This window comes from Stigmatopora nigra, chromosome 16, assembly GCF_051989575.1.
Source record: "Stigmatopora nigra isolate UIUO_SnigA chromosome 16, RoL_Snig_1.1, whole genome shotgun sequence".
NCBI lineage: Eukaryota > Metazoa > Chordata > Actinopteri > Syngnathiformes > Syngnathidae > Stigmatopora > Stigmatopora nigra.
Window position 1 is genome coordinate 4838313 of NC_135523.1, and position 19651 is coordinate 4857963.

General features: G+C 37.5%; 3 protein-coding genes across 4 annotated transcripts in view; 2 read left to right on the plus strand and 1 right to left on the minus strand.

Annotated features, from left to right (window-relative positions):
- LOC144209415 (uncharacterized) overlaps nucleotides 1-3189 on the plus strand; it is a 28661-nt gene extending 25472 nt beyond the window's left edge. The window contains exons 30-33 of the mRNA XM_077735698.1: nucleotides 1669-1769; nucleotides 1845-1942; nucleotides 2017-2110; nucleotides 2213-3189. Coding sequence (XP_077591824.1) covers nucleotides 1669-1769; nucleotides 1845-1850 — 107 coding nt within the window. The 3' untranslated portion in view covers nucleotides 1851-1942; nucleotides 2017-2110; nucleotides 2213-3189. The remainder of the gene's footprint in view (nucleotides 1-1668; nucleotides 1770-1844; nucleotides 1943-2016; nucleotides 2111-2212) is intronic.
- Nucleotides 1-19651, minus strand: part of LOC144209419 (glycine--tRNA ligase-like) — a 118887-nt gene that overhangs the window by 44761 nt on the left and 54475 nt on the right. The gene's annotated exons all lie outside the window — the stretch shown is intronic.
- ctdspla (CTD (carboxy-terminal domain, RNA polymerase II, polypeptide A) small phosphatase-like a) lies at nucleotides 3949-19426 on the plus strand. Of its 2 annotated transcripts, XM_077736362.1 has the most exons (8): nucleotides 3950-4313; nucleotides 13250-13422; nucleotides 14626-14658; nucleotides 15775-15876; nucleotides 18022-18078; nucleotides 18753-18845; nucleotides 19005-19190; nucleotides 19257-19426. In XM_077736362.1, the coding sequence occupies exons 1-8, from the start codon at nucleotides 4238-4240 to the stop codon at nucleotides 19380-19382; spliced, it is 846 nt and encodes a 281-aa protein (XP_077592488.1). In that variant the 5' UTR covers nucleotides 3950-4237; the 3' UTR covers nucleotides 19383-19426. The 2 variants fall into 2 exon arrangements, with proteins under 2 accessions (XP_077592489.1, XP_077592488.1); XM_077736363.1 differs by lacking the exon at nucleotides 14626-14658 and having other exon boundaries at nucleotides 3949-4313.

Sequence of the window (19651 nt, forward strand, 5' to 3'; positions counted from 1 at the left end):
AAAGTGGTCTGTCAGAGATCTGCATGCCGTCGTCATCAATCAGGACGAATGGGACGTCGCCCATTCAGAGCGATTGTATGATGGCGGCTGTTGTGTTGATGATAAATCCTTTGCTGTAAATAGCCAAAATCGTCGAATAGAAATAAGTGTAAGAATAATAGGCAAAGTGGTCTGTCAGAGATCTGCATGCCGTCATCATCAATCAGGACGAATGGGACGACGTCTCCCATTCAGAGCGATTGTATGATGGCGGCTGTTGTGTTGATGATAAATCCTTTGCTGTTCATAGCCAAAATCGTCGAATAGAAATAAGTGTAAGAATAATAGGCAAAGTGGTCTATCAGAGATCTGCATGCCGTCGTCATCAATCAGGACGAATGGGACGACGTCTCCCATTCAGAGCGATTGTATGATGGCGGCTGTTGTGTTGATGATAAATCCTTTGCTGTAAATAGCCAAAATCGTCGAATAGAAATAAGTGTAAGAATAATAGGCAAAGTGGTCTGTCAGAGATCTGCATGCCGTCGTCATCAATCAGGACGAATGGGACGACGTCTCCCATTCAGAGCGATTGTATGATGGCGGCTGTTGTGTTGATGATAAATCCTTTGCTGTACATAGCCAAAATAGTCGTATAGAAATAAGTGTAAGAATAATAGGCAAAGTGGTCTGTCAGAGATCTGCATGCCGTCGTCATCAATCAGGACGAATGGGACGTCGCCCATTCAGAGCGATTGTATGATGGCGGCTGTTGTGTTGATGATAAATCCTTTGCTGTACATAGCCAAAATAGTCGTATAGAAATAAGTGTAAGAATAATAGGCAAAGTGGTCTATCAGAGATCTGCATGCCGTCGTCATCAATCAGGACGAATGGGACGACGTCTCCCATTCAGAGCGATTGTATGATGGCGGCTGTTGTGTTGATGATAAATCCTTTGCTGTACATAGCCAAAATCGTCGTATAGAAATAAGTGTAAGAATAATAGGCAAAGTGGTCTGTCAGAGATCTGCATGCCGTCGTCATCAATCAGGACGAATGGGACGTCGCCCATTCAGAGCGATTGTATGATGGCGGCTGTTGTGTTGATGATCAATCCTTTGCTGTAAATAGCCAAAATCGTCGTATAGAAATAAGTGTAAGAATAATAGGCAAAGTGGTCTTTCAGAGATCTGCATGCCGTCGTCATCAATCAGGACGAATGGGACGACGTCTCCCATTCAGAGCGATTGTATGATGGCGGCTGTTGTGTTGATGATAAATCCTTTGCTGTAAATAGCCAAAATCGTCGTATAGAAATAAGTGTAAGAATAATAGGCAAAGTGGTCTGTCAGAGATCTGCATGCCGTCGTCATCAATCAGGACGAATGGGACGTCGCCCATTCAGAGCGATTGTATGATGGCGGCTGTTGTGTTGATGATAAATCCTTTGCTTTACATAGCCAAAATCGTCGAATAGAAATAAGTGTAAGAATAATAGGCAAAGTGGTCTGTCAGAGATCTGCATGCCGTCGTCATCAATCAGGACGATTGGGACGACGTCTCCCATTCAGAGCGATTGTATGATGGCGGCTGTTGTGTTGATGATAAATCCTTTGCTGTAAATAGCAAAAATAGTCGAATAGTTATAGACATACTTTGCTTTCAGTTTTGATTTTTTTATATTAGGGACAAAGGCAACAATGGATGATGACTTGTGGGATGGACAGCGACATCGGCCAAAAGGTTTCCCAAACTGTGGAGAGCGAGGACACCTGAAGACAAAAAAAGTAAGTTTAAAAGAGACGTTCATGTTGCCGTGCAGAAAATACTTGTTTACTTTTGTTTTTCTTACTCACCTGCAGATGTAGTATGTAGATTTCACCAGGTGGATGATGTGATAGGAGTTCTAGGGAGGTGACCTAACTTGTGCTGGTGTTTTCCTAACTTTTCCCACTTGAAGGTACCATAAAGAACTAAGTATGATCTGGGAGTGAAAAGAGACAAAAGAACTAATACTACTATTTCATCTTGCAGAGTGGTGGACCAGTGGATAAGTCATCAGTCTCTCACCGCTGTGGTCCTGGGTTCGAATCCCAGTGCCTGCAAAGATTTTCCAAATATTATTCAGGTAAAAGAATAAGTTCTAATGCATAAGTGTTTAACTAAAGTCTTCAGTAGTGGATGAAGCATTTTGTCCAAAAAATGACTAAGTGTTTCACCCCATTTCCAGGGATAACACGTTTCAACACCCATGTATAAGTGGGGCACAAAAATAAATACATCAAGCCGTCAGATATCACCAATATTACTGGAGAGCGTCTTTCCACAACTGGGATTTTCGTTGTTATGACAAATGGTCTAATCAGGGAATTTCGAATTGGAAAAGTCATCATTGAGCAGGTTTCTGTCCTTGAGCGATCTATAAACGATTAAAAATACACTAAACGCAATTCGATTTGGAGATATTATGACTGCAAGTGGAACTATATCTTTATAGAAGCTTGCAATATAGAAAACGGGAGCATTTCTTACCCTTTCACCATGCGTCGAGTACACAAAAGTCCGCCAACGTCAAAAAACAACAGCTTCTTGGTGGACTTCTGTTCATGTCCTTTAACAAACGTGTCTTGGTTGGATCTGACCCAAATTAGGATGTTTAGATCGTGCGCTTAAAAATCTGCATTAGTGCATATATTATCCTGCATTTTATGCATTTTAAGCTGGCCAGCAAACACATTTATTTATCCATAAATACAGCTGTCTAATATTTTAAAGCGCTTTGTCTTTCCAATTTTTCCAATCCTTACAAGTTAGACGTATTTTTGGATCGTCATCCAAACCCGCCTTACAACACGCGTTTCTAATATTTTACTTTTGTAGTGAGTTTGTGTGCCTCACACAGATAACATTAAACCCAACAGTTCTGTATTGCAAATTTCTACTTCTTTAATTAAAAAAATGGAGTATCTGGAGAGATTGTATTGGATGTATTATTAATGTCAAGGGTTTGTTCAGCCATATAAAAAGCAAAATTTCAAATGTTTTGTATTGCAAATTTCTATTTCTTTAATTAAAAAATGAAGTATTTGGAGAGATTGTATTGGATGTAATATTAATGTCAAGGGTTTGTTCAGCCATATAAAAAGCAAAATTTCAAATGTGTTGTATTGCAAATTTCTATTTCTTTAATTAAAAAAATAGAGTATCTTAAAACTTGTCGTGGTTTATATTTATTTTAATTGTAGTTGTATTAATTGACTAAAAATGTGGGTCATTTGTATATATATTCTATATATAAACAGGGTAAAGTACAACATTTTAAATTATTTCCAACTCAGTATGATGTGGCATATTTTTTTAATGGATAGGTAAATAAAGTCATTGTTGTATTTGAGTTTGATTCTTCAACCTTTTAAAGTTGTCTAAAAACTGGAAAATCATTGAGTGTCTTTTAAAATTAAGATTAGATAAAAACTGGCAGATCACTATCATGCATACAGAATAAATGCAATGTGGACGTAGGACATTATACAAAAATATGATAGGAAAAAGGTTTGTATATTTAACAGCTCTTACCAACCAATTACTATAAGACATGGTCTTTTTAATCTAAAAAAAAACATTAAATGTAATACATTTTTATGGTATTTTGGAGTTTGTATTTTGTGACCATGTATAGGAAGGCATTTTATCCTAAAAAAAATCAATCAATAAATAAACATGACCATCTATATAAAAAATAACCCACATTCACTTTTAATCATACAAATAACAAATATATTATATTTGTTATCGTTATAACAAATATATTATATTTATTATTTGTATGAATAAAAGTGAATGTGGGTTTTTTTTTTTGACCGTGCTGACGTTTCCTATTGAATTTTCCAGCCCGCGAGCCTTAGTTTGGGCATTGCGGTCATAGTGGGCGTTTCCTGGGGGGGCGTGGTTCCATATTGACAGGAGGTGGGGGATAGCGCCTCTTCGCTGTCCACACAGTAACTAAAACTAAATACAGTGCGCGTGGAAAAGGAAGGGAGTAGGGAATTCGGATCGGACTCCTTTTGAACCTCTTTGGACTTCCATCCAAGCCGGTTTTTCTGTGGCCATGTCTCGCACACGCGTGATCGTGTCATGATGCAGGGGCTGCAGCGCAAAGCCTCTCGGGAAGTGTAGTCGACTGGATTTCTCAGTCATGTTCTGAAGGAATAACACGGTGTAGCCCCCTGAAGGCGCACCACATCTCGTTTTTTCCATGGACAACACGTCCATCATAACACAGGTTGCAAATCCCAAAGAGGAAGAAAGCATTTGCGCAAGTCAAGATAAAGGTAAGACGTACATTTTGGATTTATTATGACACGCGTCCATGTTGTTTTTTTTTTTCTTCTTCCTCTCTTTCCTCCGTGCGTAAAATATTGCACGGTGCAGAGGACATGGGATACTGCAATAACAAGCGCAAGCGCTTGGGATCTTAAGGGTCAATTGTGATCATGTAAGATCCTTTTATATTTGATGATCTCCACTGGATTTCTACGATTTTGTCGTTTGCTTAGCGCAGAGCTGTTTCCTTTATAACAGGGGGGCGGGTACTTTCTGCCCTTGTTTATGTCGCCCGCTGACAAAACGCTAAAAAGAGCCAAATAAAGCAAATCAACACGCAAATACAGTTTCACAATGCCTGGATTAGCTGGAGAATTAATCATTTGATTGTTTGAGGAGCGTTTGTAACAGGAGGGAATGAATTGGTATTTTTTTTATTGAATTATTTACACAAAATTCCAGATATTATGCAAAAATCGATTTTCTCAGTTTTTTGCACTTTCATTCGCTGAATTTTATGCCAATTGACTTTTAACAATTGTAGAGTACAATTTGGAAAGGATGTGAAGAAATATTCACATTCCTTTTGTGTTTTATGAACGAAAGTGGGGTGTTTTTGGCTAAAATTTCATGATAGAATGGTCTGTTAATGGTCTGTTAAGGCTGTACAGTAAGTAGGACATCACTTCAGGCATCTCCTTATTTATGTGCTTTTTATTTTTAAAGGTTAAAAGTTCAATTCATGAGAACCACATATCTATCATAATGTCAATTCTTAAGCAACAATTAAAAAAAGGTGACCCACTTTCTTGCAAAACAGACATAAGTCAATAACATGTTGTGTAATTGATGAAATCATTGTTTTCCCTTATGAATTGCTACTAGTTTAACTCATGTCAAACACAATAAATAAGCTAGCAAAAATACATTATTCTCGCATTGACTCTCAACCTGCTGATTACCCTCAACAACAGTCAAGTGAAAGACACAAATCTGTCCAAGAATCAATTGCTTTTCCGCAAAATAAACCAACAATGTCTGCACAGTGGATTAGTGAAAGTGAAAGCACAGTTTCTCGCTGTTATTTTAGCACTACAGTTCACAACGTGTCAGTGATAAATCCCCCCGGTCTGTTTTTTGGGAGAGATTTTCGGTTTTCATTAACTTTGTCGCTAATCTGCATACGAACTCTAAAACAGACATTTCCCAGGACACATTTTCCTTTGGCTTGGGTACAACTTCACCCTTTCCAGATAAAATATAATGATTGTCATGCAATATTTGTGTTTTGGTTAACAAAATATTAGTAGTTGCTTCATTCTTAACCAACAGGACTTGTTTTGCTGTAGAATTGTGCAAAGTGAAGGCGGTATATGGGCTTTCTGGTTCGTCTGTCACACGTGTTTTTCTCTGTAGTTGTCCCCCAGTCTCCTGTGGGGGGTCTAAAGTATACAGTCCACATGTTGTACCCCCTCCTGTGTCGGAGAAAAGGTCACCCTTCAGCGGTCACTCTCCACTGAGCATCACGTGAACTGCTGTCATGACTCTGCCATTGCTCAGTCGGCATCATTAACTTAATATACAGAATTTTAATGTCTAAATACACATGACCTTTATTTTCCATCCTGCTATTGTTTGTGTGTGTGTGTGTGTGCAAGATTTATGTAACTGAGGGGCATCGGCAGAATACATTGAATTCTAGTGATGGCTGCTGGCTCTAGATAATACCTTTTTTTTAACATAATTTCTAGTCATTCATGCTAATCACAAACTATGAGGTCTATGCATAATTAAACAGAAATGCGAGAGATTGTATTCTAAAGCAAATTGTTAAAAAAAGCCTGCTAAAATGAGAAAGAAACTATAGAAATGTAAAAAAAAAGTAGAAAAGGGGATATTTGTGACAGCAAATTGTTGAATAACAGTATGTGTTCAAACTTTGGTGGCTACAAATACACCCCCCTACTTTAGACACACCAAATTCAGACACACACAGACAGACACACTAAATATTTCACAGCATGCTATTTCCAGAGTCCTATCACTTTGATTCTCAGTGGAGACATGGTAGTAAGTCATTGGAGGCAAGTTTTATTAGATGTTTGGTCAGGTGGAGATTCGGTCTTCATGCATTATGGATGACGTGAAATGAAGCAAGCCTGGGAATGATAATTTGCTTGGGTACATACTTTCCCTGAATAGACGGTTATAATATCCACATAATGAGATAGGGTGGATATTAAGTCTAGACACCCATCTTCAAATGCAAAACATTAATGATCTATCAAAATGAGACGATGAAAAATCATCACATTTTGCCTTATTAAAGCCCCATTGACGATAAACACCATTTTATAACAAGTGTGGATCATAGTTAAACACTTACACTCAAATTCATGTTAAATGAGAGTCGACAAACATCTGCCACCATTTTAAGTGTCTCTAATTAAACCCAAAATAGTGTTAAATCATTTTTGTCATCGTTTTTTCAAGATTTTTTGGATGGTTTTGTTGATTCTGGTCCCAGTTTTTGCCTTTTTAAAAAAATCACTGGTAGTTCTAACCTTAACCAGACACTTCTTTCTCGTCTCAACTTGCAATGATGCAACAGCGTGCAATAAGCGGACCCTCGCAGCAGCTTCAAAAGGTTTCCCCTCCTCGAGAGATTTTTACTGCTGTATCTCCACATACGGAGAGCTTTGAGTGGATGAGCCAATTACTCCAATCAGATTAGCCTTTTAGCTCCGCAACCTTGTCGGTTGACATGACGATGACATACCATAATAACTTGGTCATGAGTGCACCAAGCATAGTTGGGGAGAAAAAAAACAAATCTTTTAATCCAATCCATGCATTAAATCGATCAAAGGCCCTCAATGGAATCATGCCAGAACATTCTAAAGCTGTCCAAAGTTTCAATAATATATTTTAGTACTACCTTAATGAAATATTTCACATCCAGACTGTAATTAATTTGACTTTCTCCCATTGCATAGCAACAACATTTGACAAGTGACCTTAAGGATGATTCTTGGACTTTATCGATTTTAACCAAAAGCTCGATCCCTGGTCGCTGAGGGATTAGGAGACAGCTGCATAATCTTTTAACCTCCCAATTTCCAATCCTCAATACCACAGGAGCAAAGCACAGTATTGATTTTAAAGGATATCTCATTCAAAATGACCAGAGTAGCTGTAACAAAAACGATAAGCTCATGGGTTGATATTGATTTTTAAAACCTTATCTTACTCAAGATGTACACTTGCATTTTCTTATTGCTTTGAAAAGGTTAGATATTGTCAACATATGTGACCTTTTCACCTGGATTTTACATTTTTTTTTATGTTTAGGAAATCCAAAAAAACTGTAAATAAATAAATACCACACCACACTTAAATTGAGAATCTTATTTATTTAGTACAGAAGGTGTTTTGCATATCAATCTGGAATTTCCCATCCTCAAACTGCACCCAATTGTCAATATTCTGTTGCATATTTCCCCTTTGACAGGCAGTGGAATAGCAATCGCCATTATTCCAGATTTATGAGTCTATTCCAGAGAAGAAGGTCATTATCTCTACCTCGGTGGGGAGCATGTAGAATAACTTTTCGCCCCCCCAGTAACATCCCAACTAGCTGTACGAAAAGAAGCCAACGTGTGTGTCTTGTAATCTCCATGACTGATGAGCTTGTTAGTCGAATGTGCGGGATTGTTCCCCGCCGTTGGGAATTGTTGCTATTTATGTCTTTTTACATAAAATTGAGTGCCATAATCCAATGATTTTTGGCTGCAAGGAAGATAATTGTTGCATTGTTATTTGTTGTGCAAAGCTTGTAAATAACCACGTCAACTTAAAACACACCATTTTTACTTTTAGCTTCGTCTGCCTATTGGAATTATTTATTAGGTGCAGTATTTAATCAATAAATGAATCAATCAAATGTTGGGTTGGATTGTTTAGGGATTAAATTGAAAGATTTTTCATTTTTTTCTCTTCAAATATGGACTTTTTGTTCTGAGTTGTGCAATGCGTCTGGAAATTGTTGATCTAAAGGCAATACTATTTGATGCTTCCAGCTTTGTTTTTGAAGGCCCCTTTTTCCAAACACTTTGGTTGATTTTACCCCCCAAAAAAACGACTTCTCAAAACAACAGAAGTTAAATATTAATGGGCTGTTGCTTCAAAGGAGAATCTGCCTCAATGAGGATGATGATGATCACAATGTGTTTTCCTGGAAGTTGTGCAGAGAAGAAGAAAGATTGGAAGGTAGTTCTCTCAACTCGTTTCATGTGTTGCTTTTTTAGAGTGTGTTTGATGCTGGAGGAATATTTACAAAATATGTTATTTGGGTCTTTGAAGAGATTCCAGCTGTCATCAGTCAACAAAATAAATAAGAAAAGACCATTTCCAAACTCCATCAGTACAATTATTCCCATAAAAAAAATAATAAAAATCCCTTCTTTTGATTTGTAAAACGTTCATTTAAGCCCATTCAATGAGGATTGTGAAAACGACTCAAATATACATTTAAGCCAACCAAGCCTATTTTTAAAGTATCCGACTGTAAAAATAAGTTAACCACACACTATCTTCCATCTTTGCTGTCAGTCAGGAAAACAGCAGAGTGGATGTCAGCTCCGTGGGTGGAGAGGAATTTCACAGTCTGGTTGCGTAACTGCAGCAGCCCAGTCTCATCGCGCTCATTATTTCTTTCTTGAGCTCTCGGTGTTTAATCCTTGCGACCCCCTCACACACAAGCACTAGTCATCCACTTCATATCGCTGGCGTTGGCAAAGCAGCTGTCATCTTTCAATCGTATGACACACACACACACACACACACACACACACACACACAGCTGTCACTAGGGATGTCCCGATCGCATATTTATGCATGCAAGTCGAGTCATTTTGTGGATCTCCCGATCCGATTCCTTGGAAAATGTATGAAGGGGGTAAAAATAGCACATCCAATTTGAACAAAGCTATCCAACGTTGGCTATAAAAGGGGCTTATTCATGAAAAATATATTTTTTTGTTGCAAAACATAAAATAAGGTTGTGAACATATGGTTAAATATTTGATTGATTACAGTGAGCTCTTTTGATTGCGACTTTTATGGACTTCTATGCTTTCTTTGTTCAGCAAAGTTTGTTTTATAAGTGAAACTATACATGTATATCATATAAAAATATACTGGATATGTATTTTTTCCAATATACCACTAGATTATATTCATTTATATAAGAAATAATAATGCAATGTAATAAGTTTAGCTCTTTAAATCATGATTTTCTTGACATTTTCTCTTTGTGGCTTCAGCTTTAAGCTTAAGTTTTTTTTTGTCATGCAGAATTAAGCCCTTTCATTACTTGCCCATGTCAAATAGAGTTTTTTCAGTTGAGTTTTTGACTTATTTTTGCAATGATTGAGGCCCTTAGTAGATTTTCTTTCCTCCCAAATAAATGTGATGAAAGCAACTCAACTTTTTGAGATTATTACAGTACTATAAATCACTTATCCCATCTTCTTTTTTCATATACTTGCTCAATCAGGAACATCAGGTTTTATTATCCCGCCAAAAACATTTTCTTTAGTCGCCAAGAGCAATTGGGAAGCGATGAACTCAAGCCATGGCATGTGAATTGTGGCACATGATAAGACAGCTTTTCACCGACTACGCTACTTTGTATTGGACTCAAAGCACTTGACTTCACTCAGCTGTGTTTTTGTGTGTTTTTGCATGTGTATGCGTGTACCGTGCTGATGCACAGATGCTTTTTGATGTAACTACTGCTCTTAAAGGCAAATCTGTGCATGTAATTATACCATCCGTTTGAGCTTAAATGGTACAATTTAACTTGGGTGCAAAAGAGTTTAAGAATTTAGTCCGAAACAGGTTGTTGTGCTTTTAAAAATATACTAAAAAAAATAGGCTTAATGTCCACGAAAGAAGAATAAAACAACAAAAACAAGATTATGATATCTGCAATAGTGCCCACTGCCTGAGGCCATTTGGTTTAGTAAACTAAACGGACTGTTGCTGTGCATCAAATATAGTTTTGGAATCCCTGTGGCTCCATTAGTATTTTGTTTTGGACTTTATTAAGTACACAAGACACACAGGCGTGCCATTTAAAAGCGAGCTTGTTTTTCCATTTGAATTATTAAGGTGGTTGCTCTCACTAATACCTCTTCACACCGACAGGTGCTGACCCCTTTACCTGCATGGCTGCTCAAACGTGATTGCCAAGTGGAAAAATAGATCATTTGGGAATAACTGAGAATTGCAGGTGGGAGGGGGAAATATATTCAACAATTAAATGTTGTCATTATTGGAATAAATTGATTTATTTTCCGTTACATACTCCTTTTGGTCATTATTATTTCAGTTAAAAAAAACATTGGGTTGGAATTAATGTCTCAGCTGTGTGCTACACATTTTTTTAAGTATTTTTAAAAAATGGTTAATATTATTTAATGTAAAAAAAATATTTTTATTGTACTTTAAGGGATGGCTGTATATATAGGTAAGCAATATTAGGTATTAGTTCAGATCTTGGTTTAAAAATGTTTTTTTGTCTTAGAAGTCTAGTCGCTCTTTATTCAATGAATTAATTTAAATTTATTTTATTTGAACAGTAAATATCACATTGATATATAGTATGAATTTCTTTTGTCATCATAAAGAAAGCTCCCCAATTATGAGGTCTAATATAATTATGTAGTTCTATGGAATTACATTGATTTGTTTTCAATATTCAAACCGAAAATGATCTATCTATTTTTTAATTATTTTATTTTATTGACTCCTGTTTCATGTCTCACCATCAAAATATCCCATCAGTTACCATGTAGATTCCACAGTAGTCTCAATAAATACAAATAAACAGAATATTTTTGATCTCCTCTATAATTAACCCGGTGTAATGTGCTAAACATAAACAAGTCATGGCTTGTACTTTATAAAGCAACTGTAAACAAGGCCGCCTCAGCCAATGTTAAGCCCGGGATCGCATTCTCCTCTCCCTCTCAGAAGCTTGGCGTCATTCCATGCTTAGGGTCACAGGGGTGATTATCTCTTCCTGTCAGGAATGCGGAGAATTTCCTGCTTTTCCTCCCTCCTCCTCCTTGCTTTGTCAGTGGTTACGCTGATCATGTGATGCTGATCACATCCTGCAATTGCAGCCATTTTGCTACTATCATGCAACTGTGATTTAAAAACATTGTATATACAAGGTTAAGGTATTACATTTGCTATATTTTCAATTGAAATGTATAACTATAATTTGAATCAGATTTTTGTTATATTTTTGGGGTGATGTGTTAAACTTGATGTCTAGTTTTTCTAATTGCTGTTTTGTGCTCTGCATTTTCAGAAGAAAAAAAGAATATTGAATATGTCTCTTAGTATTACTTGATTGCTAATGTTTAATAGTTTTAATTGTATGCTGGGAAGGTTATATTTATTAACATTATTTTACTTCATATAATTTGGATTTTTACTAAGTAATTTCACATTCATCATTTGGATTTTTATTAAGTAATTTCACATTTATACGCAAGTTCAAATTGGCTTGAGTTCAGTTGTTGATGTCAGGTAACAGCGCCCTGGCAGGGAGTGTGTTCCGCAATTGATCAAGTGCGTTCACCGTAGTGTGCACCTGCTTTGATGGAGTGGATTTGAATTTGAAGGTGGTTGGAGATAGTATACAGTCCGCCCATCTTGAAAGCCCTTGTTCATCCACTTTTCACATTGCAAAATATAAAGAAGTGGCGAAAATGGAGAAGAATAGTGAGAGGCCAATTGAAGGGGAAGCCTTTTTCAAACCACACAAAGCCACACCCGTGGAAATGCAAATCATCACTTGCAGTGTTTCTTCTTTTCCGGCGAGATTGCTACAACTTGTTAAAGTACATTATGCAAATGCATTTCTGAATAAAATACAATGCAGCATGCAATGTATGTACAGTGCAACACTCCAATGATCACACTAATTGGACATTTTTAAAAATTGATAATGGTAAAATTGATTATTTAATGGATTTGTGTACATATTTGCATCAGTTATTCAAGTGTATTTTCAAAATTTTCATCACTATGTCTTTACATCTATATATAGGTTTATTATTGTTTATTGAATATTTTAAGAATAATGTCTATTCTTTATATGTAATATATATATATAAAGATCTCGATTCAGGTCTGCACTGGTCTTGATGCACTTAATATTGTATCAAGGATATATTTAGTCACTTCGTGGGAAGGATGCACATTGACATGTAGACTACAAAGATGCTGAGAACAAAGATTTTGGACTGCCCACGTCTTGTCAAATACAGCCAAAGCGACCCGGGGTTGGTTGAGGCGTCAATCTAAAGGCGGCTTCAGCACGCATGGATAACTGGACCGCGCGTGTCACATGGCTGGATGAGCACATTAACTAAGAGAAGGCGGCACAACGGGTTGGTTGACTGTGTGGCACAGTCATTTGGAGTCCAGTTTAGTCACAGACTCTTTTAACTGAGAATTTGGCATGCATGTTGACCCACAAAGTTGTCTCAAGATCCTCTGTTGGAAAAAATAATCCAGTTATATTTAGAATTTGGCCATTTCCAGTACATAAAAGAGAGTTAAAACAACAGAATTGCAAAATAGTTGCTTCTCCCAATGTGGACAAGCACTACAGGACATTGATTAACGGTCTTGTGATGGTTACTTCCTTTTAAAACTTCCTTTCAGAGAAAAAAATATATGCTCTGTTGGTTTTAAGTTTGGGGATTGAGCAGGCCCTTGTATTATCTTCCATTTCTTGCCCCGCATGATTTCTTTTCATGTTTTGACAAGTTGTGGTTTGACATGCCACAGTTCTGAGGTTCACTCAAGCTTTTCCTTGTGGAATTTACATCAGCGAGATGATTCCTCTCTATTTTCTTTCCAGTTTCCCAGTCTAACAGCAGCCTCAAGAAGCACCGCAGTCGCAGCATTTTCAGTCCATTCTTCTGCTGCTTTCGAAACTACAATGAATACCGCGTGGATCCCCCTGCCGCCAACAATAAGACGCACGCCCTGCCGGCACCACCACCTCCTGAGGAGAATGGAGCTCCTACCAAGGTAAAAAAATAATAATAATAAATACCCCAACAACAACAACAACAAAAAACATTTGTCTCTTTGCATACTCTCTCCACTTACGGTTGCCAGGAGCTTGTTGATGTGTTTTCTAGTTTTTCAGCCGCAAGTGTTTCCAGCTGCTCCAAACTCACTGAACTCAGAGGATGTTTACCATTCATGATTTGCAGAAAGAGGCCCACTGCCCCCAATGCACATGTAGTCAAAATGTCACTCTCCCTTTAAATTTAAGATAGAATATATGTTACAATATAGCCCATTTTTGTATGATAATGATAGCACTAAAACGTAATTATAACCTGTCAGCCTTCTCAGTTAAAATAGATTGAATCTGTATCACTATCAATGGCAACTCATGTGTTAACTGTTTGGTTTATTCACAAACCATATGTTTGTGTTGTCATATTTTATCACTCACCTGGGTTTCTGATACGGGGACAATGAGTTGCCACCACGAAAGACTGATTGATTCCCAGTTGAGTAAAGTATATATTTTTGTATTTAAATTTGCAACCAAGCAAATAATTTAAGACAATTTGTCATCATTTGACTGAAATATCTCAGCATTTTGTTTGGATTAAATTTTGATAAACCCAACACAGACTACAAGAATAAGAGGTTAAATTAAATGGATCTTCTCATAAATTATGTTTAAGGTTTTGAGGTACTCCAAGTCATTATGGTGTGTACGTATAACGTTTGGAGGGCCCATTCTATCATCTTTCATTTTCTACAAAGTGGACTATGTATTCATTTTGACGGCTTGACCCCTCCTGCCCACTCTCCCGCACACTCTTCTTGGCACACAATTTGACCAGTGTAGCGTAGACATGTGAAGCTAAAGTTCCCGGCAGCCAACAAAAGGTGCTAAAAAGCCCCCACGAAAACCCCCAAATGCCCCAAAATAAGAATCCCGTCTTGTGTTTACCCGAAACACGTCTTGCGTTGAGGTGAGGAATGCTTAGTCCTCCAACAAAAAGTTAGAGTGTATGCCTCTCTCCTCCCCGCATGTTTGTCAGCGTCCAGCTGTATTTGTCATTTGCCAGAGCTGTTTTTTTATTGACATGCACTCCCTTCCCTCTCTGTGCATTTGTTGATTACAATATTGATGTTTTTGTACTGATTTTTTTTTGTTGTGCTTTGCTCACTGCTCTCCTCTCCTTCCTTCTCTGTGTTTACCTCTAGTGTGACCAGGTGCAGACTTCTCCCATCCCCAGTGTATGTATTTTCTTTTTATTATTATTCTTATTATTATTGTGTTACCCCTTTTTCTTGCTTTAAGGATTGTCCTTTACCATTCAGCTTCATTTTTTCCCACCCATACATTACAAACAATCTTATATACTCCCAAGAGACCAGCATTTTTTTTTGTTTTCTTAGTCATTAAACACTATTATGTAAGCTTGCTCTGAGGAGAACACAAATAGAATGGAATGTGTATATATAAAGGCCACAATAGGAAAATTCCACTTATATAGCAGGAGCAAAGAATTTATATAACATCTGAAAACATCAATACGCACATTTAGGACCACATATTGAAAGCAACAGAGTACCTAGCAACTGAATATGATTAAATAATACATATAGAGAAGTCAAGCAAGAAGTATTGGAAAACTATATATGTATCAACAAATTGACTGCGTACATAAATACCAAAAAGCATGAATAAATACACAGGAATGAATAAAACCAGGATTAAGAATCTCTTTATGGGTCAATAGTCTGCAAATCAGCTTTGAGTGGCAAATTAATGTAAAAAAAATAGATTTAGTATACAAAATGCAACTAGATAAAATATAATTGTATTCACTATGATAACAGCATGGAGCAATTCCACTACAATAAATGAAAAGTACATCATAGATTCATATATTTTGGAATGTGCGTGCGCTTCTGTGCGTCCGTGTCCCCTGTGGCTGTACCATCTGTCCCGTCACGCTTGTCTGTCAATCTGCGGCCTATTTGGCAGCAAATCCGAGCGCTCCTCTTCTTGTTGTTGTTGTTTTTTTTCCCCTTTTTTTTCATCTCACTGTCCCCACAGGCAGCACATTCAGAGAGTCAACATGAGGTCACTTATTGCAACCACTTTGCAAAGTAAAATGACAAAAGAAGTCAAGCAACAAATACTTTCTTGCACATGGCGTTAAATATACTGATGCATTAAATCAAGTATTTGTGAATAAGTAGCACGTTTTATCATTTCAATGTATTTTTTTTATCTAAAGAGGCATTTTTCTGTGGTTTGTCACTGTGTGACAGCTGTTTCCTATGATGAAACAAAGCACATCATTCATTCAAGTTTGTGTATGTACTTCTTTGTTGTTTTGACAGCCTCCAGCCAAGTTCCTCCTGCCTGAAGTCAATATAGACGACTATGGCAGAAACTGCGTCGTGATCGACCTGGATGAGACGCTCGTTCACAGCTCTTTCAAGGTAGGGTGAACTTTTGAACATTTTTGATTGTGGGCATGCATAGAGCATGCATATAAATGGCGAGATGTCCAATCCATTTGGACTGGGAGAGGTTTGGCAGTGTGTGATCGTGCATGACACTGAAACAAGAGCATTTATAATGCTCAAATTTTAAATTAATTGGGCATCTATTGGTGTTGTTGACAGGCAATTATTTACATATTATAACATGTATTCAAGTGAAATGGCACCTTGTTATAGGACGTTACAGTATTTATCCTACACAGTGCACCATGGGAGCAAAAGCTCTACTTTTAAAAACCCATTGGGGCACTGTAAAAGTATACTCAGTTATACATTTGAACAATATAACATCATTTTTGTGAGCTCACCATAGGATATTCAGTCGTAGGTAGAAAGCGATTATCAATACAGCTACTCAGTTTAAAGGAATCCCATAAAAGTGTGCATCAAAGAATTTCCAAGACACTTTACACAGAATACAAAATATGGAGTTCAAAGCACAAATATCAGTGGCATAAAAAGAGGCAAGACAATACATTTTTTCCTTGTGGTCGTTGTGAGCAGATGAATGATGCTGACAAAGGAAAAAATCTGGAAAAATACCAGATAGAAAAAAGGAGATTAGTTTTATTTTTAGTCCAATTCTGTATGAAATTAAAGATGTTGATGAATATACTCTTCAAGATGTTGACATTCAGTAGTTTTTCATTTTTTGGATGAGAGAAGAGTTGTGTATGGATGTGTATGCACAGTGTAGTGGCTCCGCCCATTAGTCACAGTCACATGCCAGCAGCACGAGGTTGTGCACAAAAAAACACACACGGGAAGGTCCAGCAAGCTGTTTTGCTCCACAACATCGTCAAATGTCACTCAAAACTAAACAAAACCTAAACAAGTGACTCATACTGCAGTTTCTATTTTAAAGAAATGAAACCAAATAAATGCAGGCGCCCAATTAAAAAGGAAATGATTTAGGGCCACTGTATCAATCAAAAGCACTCAAACTTCCTGTCAATTGACATCTCTTTGGAAAGGTTTGGTGTCTACGTTCAAGCAAGCTGTTTAAATCCAGGCAAATTTGAGTGATGGGCTAAAAGAAGATTTGTATGGAATGGCGGCAGACAGAAATAGGCATGTTACATAACACACGTATAGAAATTTGTACTGCGTGTTATGTATGCGAATGCCGGTGGATGTGCTCAAAATATCATGTGGTATTATTACCGTGTGATATTAACGAGCAAACCGCAGGGAGGAATTTTCTATAAAAGTTGAGGCAGCTGTTAGAAGGTAAAGATATCTTTGATGCTGTTATGTAATAATATACATTAATGTATTTATTCATACACTCAGAAGCCATGGTATTGGTTTGAATTCTTATTTTTTTTACAATTTTGTTCATTTCAAAATGTGGTTGCTGTTTTTTTCCAATTTATTTCATCATAGTTTACTTGTTTTTTTTTTTTTATAAAGAATGGCTTTTATTTTAGTCATTTTAGCTTTGATTTATTATTTACCATAGTTATATAATTTGACACTCTCTTTCACGTCTCATTATTTTTAGTTGTATTCAATTTTCTATATTTGTGCTTATTATTATTACTGATACCATTACCATTTTATTTATTCCACACATGCTTTTAAAACATTTTTATTTGCATGATATTTACGCCCAGCATGTAACATATCTTTTACCAAACTCTAGCAGCTGTTGCATGTCAGATTGAGAGGTTGTGGGGGGGGGGGGGGGGGGGGGCAATTTTATATCTTTCTAACTGTTCTAGCGCCCTCTCATGTTTGGGTTTTAGATTGTATTTCTTAGAAATGTGTGCAGGGATGTTTAGTGGGAGTATTAAGAGATGGATGACTCTCTTCCAAGACAAAAAAAGAAAAGCATTGACTTTTATGTAAGAGGAATCATTACGTATATTATTAGACAATGTGTGGTGTGTTTAAAAGTAACCAATGAGCTCCCTTTTCCCGACCTACTTCTTCTGTCTTTCATGGCCTTTTTTTCATGTTAGAAAGCTTCTTTTTCCACCTCCTCCTACAAATCTCACTGGTGTTTTTCAGTCGGGAGTGTTCCCAACACTTGGGATCGATTTGCTAATTCCACACATTGCTCTCTTGTGTGCCCTGCAGCCCATTAGCAATGCAGACTTCATCGTTCCTGTGGAGATTGATGGAACTGTTCATCAGGTACGCGCTCACACGCATATTAAAGGCACTCGAGTGCAAGTTACTTTTTTTGGTTTGGTGTCACAATAAGGAGGGGAAAGAATTATTTGTATTCACTTTGATTAGAAGTCATTTATTTGGTTTTCTGAGGATGATTTTGTGGTTGTTTGTGAAGTTGAGCTATTATTCGTTATTTTGCATTTTGATTTTTTTCATAATTTGGGTTTCATCAAGTGTGGGTTGTGTATTCACTATTGTATCTTGCATTTATACTTGTATTATTTAGCAGTTATGTTGTTTATGTTGTGTTACTATGTATATATATTGTGTAAATTGCAATTACATACAAATGTCTGATGTCTACTTAATGTATACATTTGTATTGTGTAATTTTTTTTTAAATTGCAATTTTCCATGATAACATTTAATACTGATGTGTCATTATTAATGTGAAATAATGAAATGAACTTGGATGTTTAAGGGTCACCTGGAAAGAGTTTATCTCTCGCTACGACCCGGTTCAAGTAATCCAGGATAGGCTTTCTGCATCTAACATGGCCTCTTCTCGATTACTTGAACTCGGAAGTGGCGGAATTCTTCAGAAAAATCCGCAGAAGACCACACACTGGGAATTTTAAAATATTGTGAAACCTGTCAATATTTCCATTTATTCTCTAAATGAAGTCTACTTTCAGGTGTACGTGCTGAAGAGGCCTCACGTGGACGAGTTCTTGCAGAGGATGGGGGAGCTCTTTGAATGTGTCCTCTTCACTGCCAGCTTAGCCAAGGTCAGCCCTTTCTTCGAATAGCATTAACTAATGGAATTACCATGTTTTTACGTCTATTTTTTCCCAATTTAAACAATTTTAACTCCTTTGCGTCCATTTCTGATGCAAAAAGTGGCTTCATAATAACACAAAATCTCCCTCTGGGTGATCCGTTTTCAGTATGCGGACCCCGTGGCAGATCTACTGGACCGTTGGGGGGTCTTCCGCGCTCGTCTCTTCAGGGAATCCTGTGTGTTCCACAGAGGAAACTACGTCAAAGACCTCAGCCGGCTAGGTCGCGAGCTCGCCAAGGTCATCATCGTCGACAACTCGCCCGCCTCGTACATCTTCCACCCCGAAAACGCCGTAAGTCCGCCTAACTGACCCCACCCCTTTTTGCCGTAGTGCTTAAATGGAGGGTCTCACTTTCAGGTGCCGGTGCAGTCGTGGTTCGACGACATGGCTGACACGGAGCTCCTGGAGCTCCTCCCTATGTTCGAGGGTCTCAGCAAGGAGGATGACGTTTACAGCCTCTTACAAAACCTGAGGGACAGGTAGCAGGGAGCGGACCCCCAGCAGACCACCCCCTCACACCTCCCACCTGACCCCTCAAAGACTGTGTGTACATACTCCATGTTTCTAATTCTTCAAACAAGTACTTTTTCTATTAAAGTCATATTTTAGTTACCAAAAAAAAAAAGTTTGCGTTCCAGAGTGGGTGAATTTCGTTTTGGGGGGATTTTTTCTCGTGCAAAATTGTTATTTTGTCTCCTCGTTCAGAATGAAGTGCCTTCATTACTGTGCTGGTTTCCTTGTGTCGGGTAGGG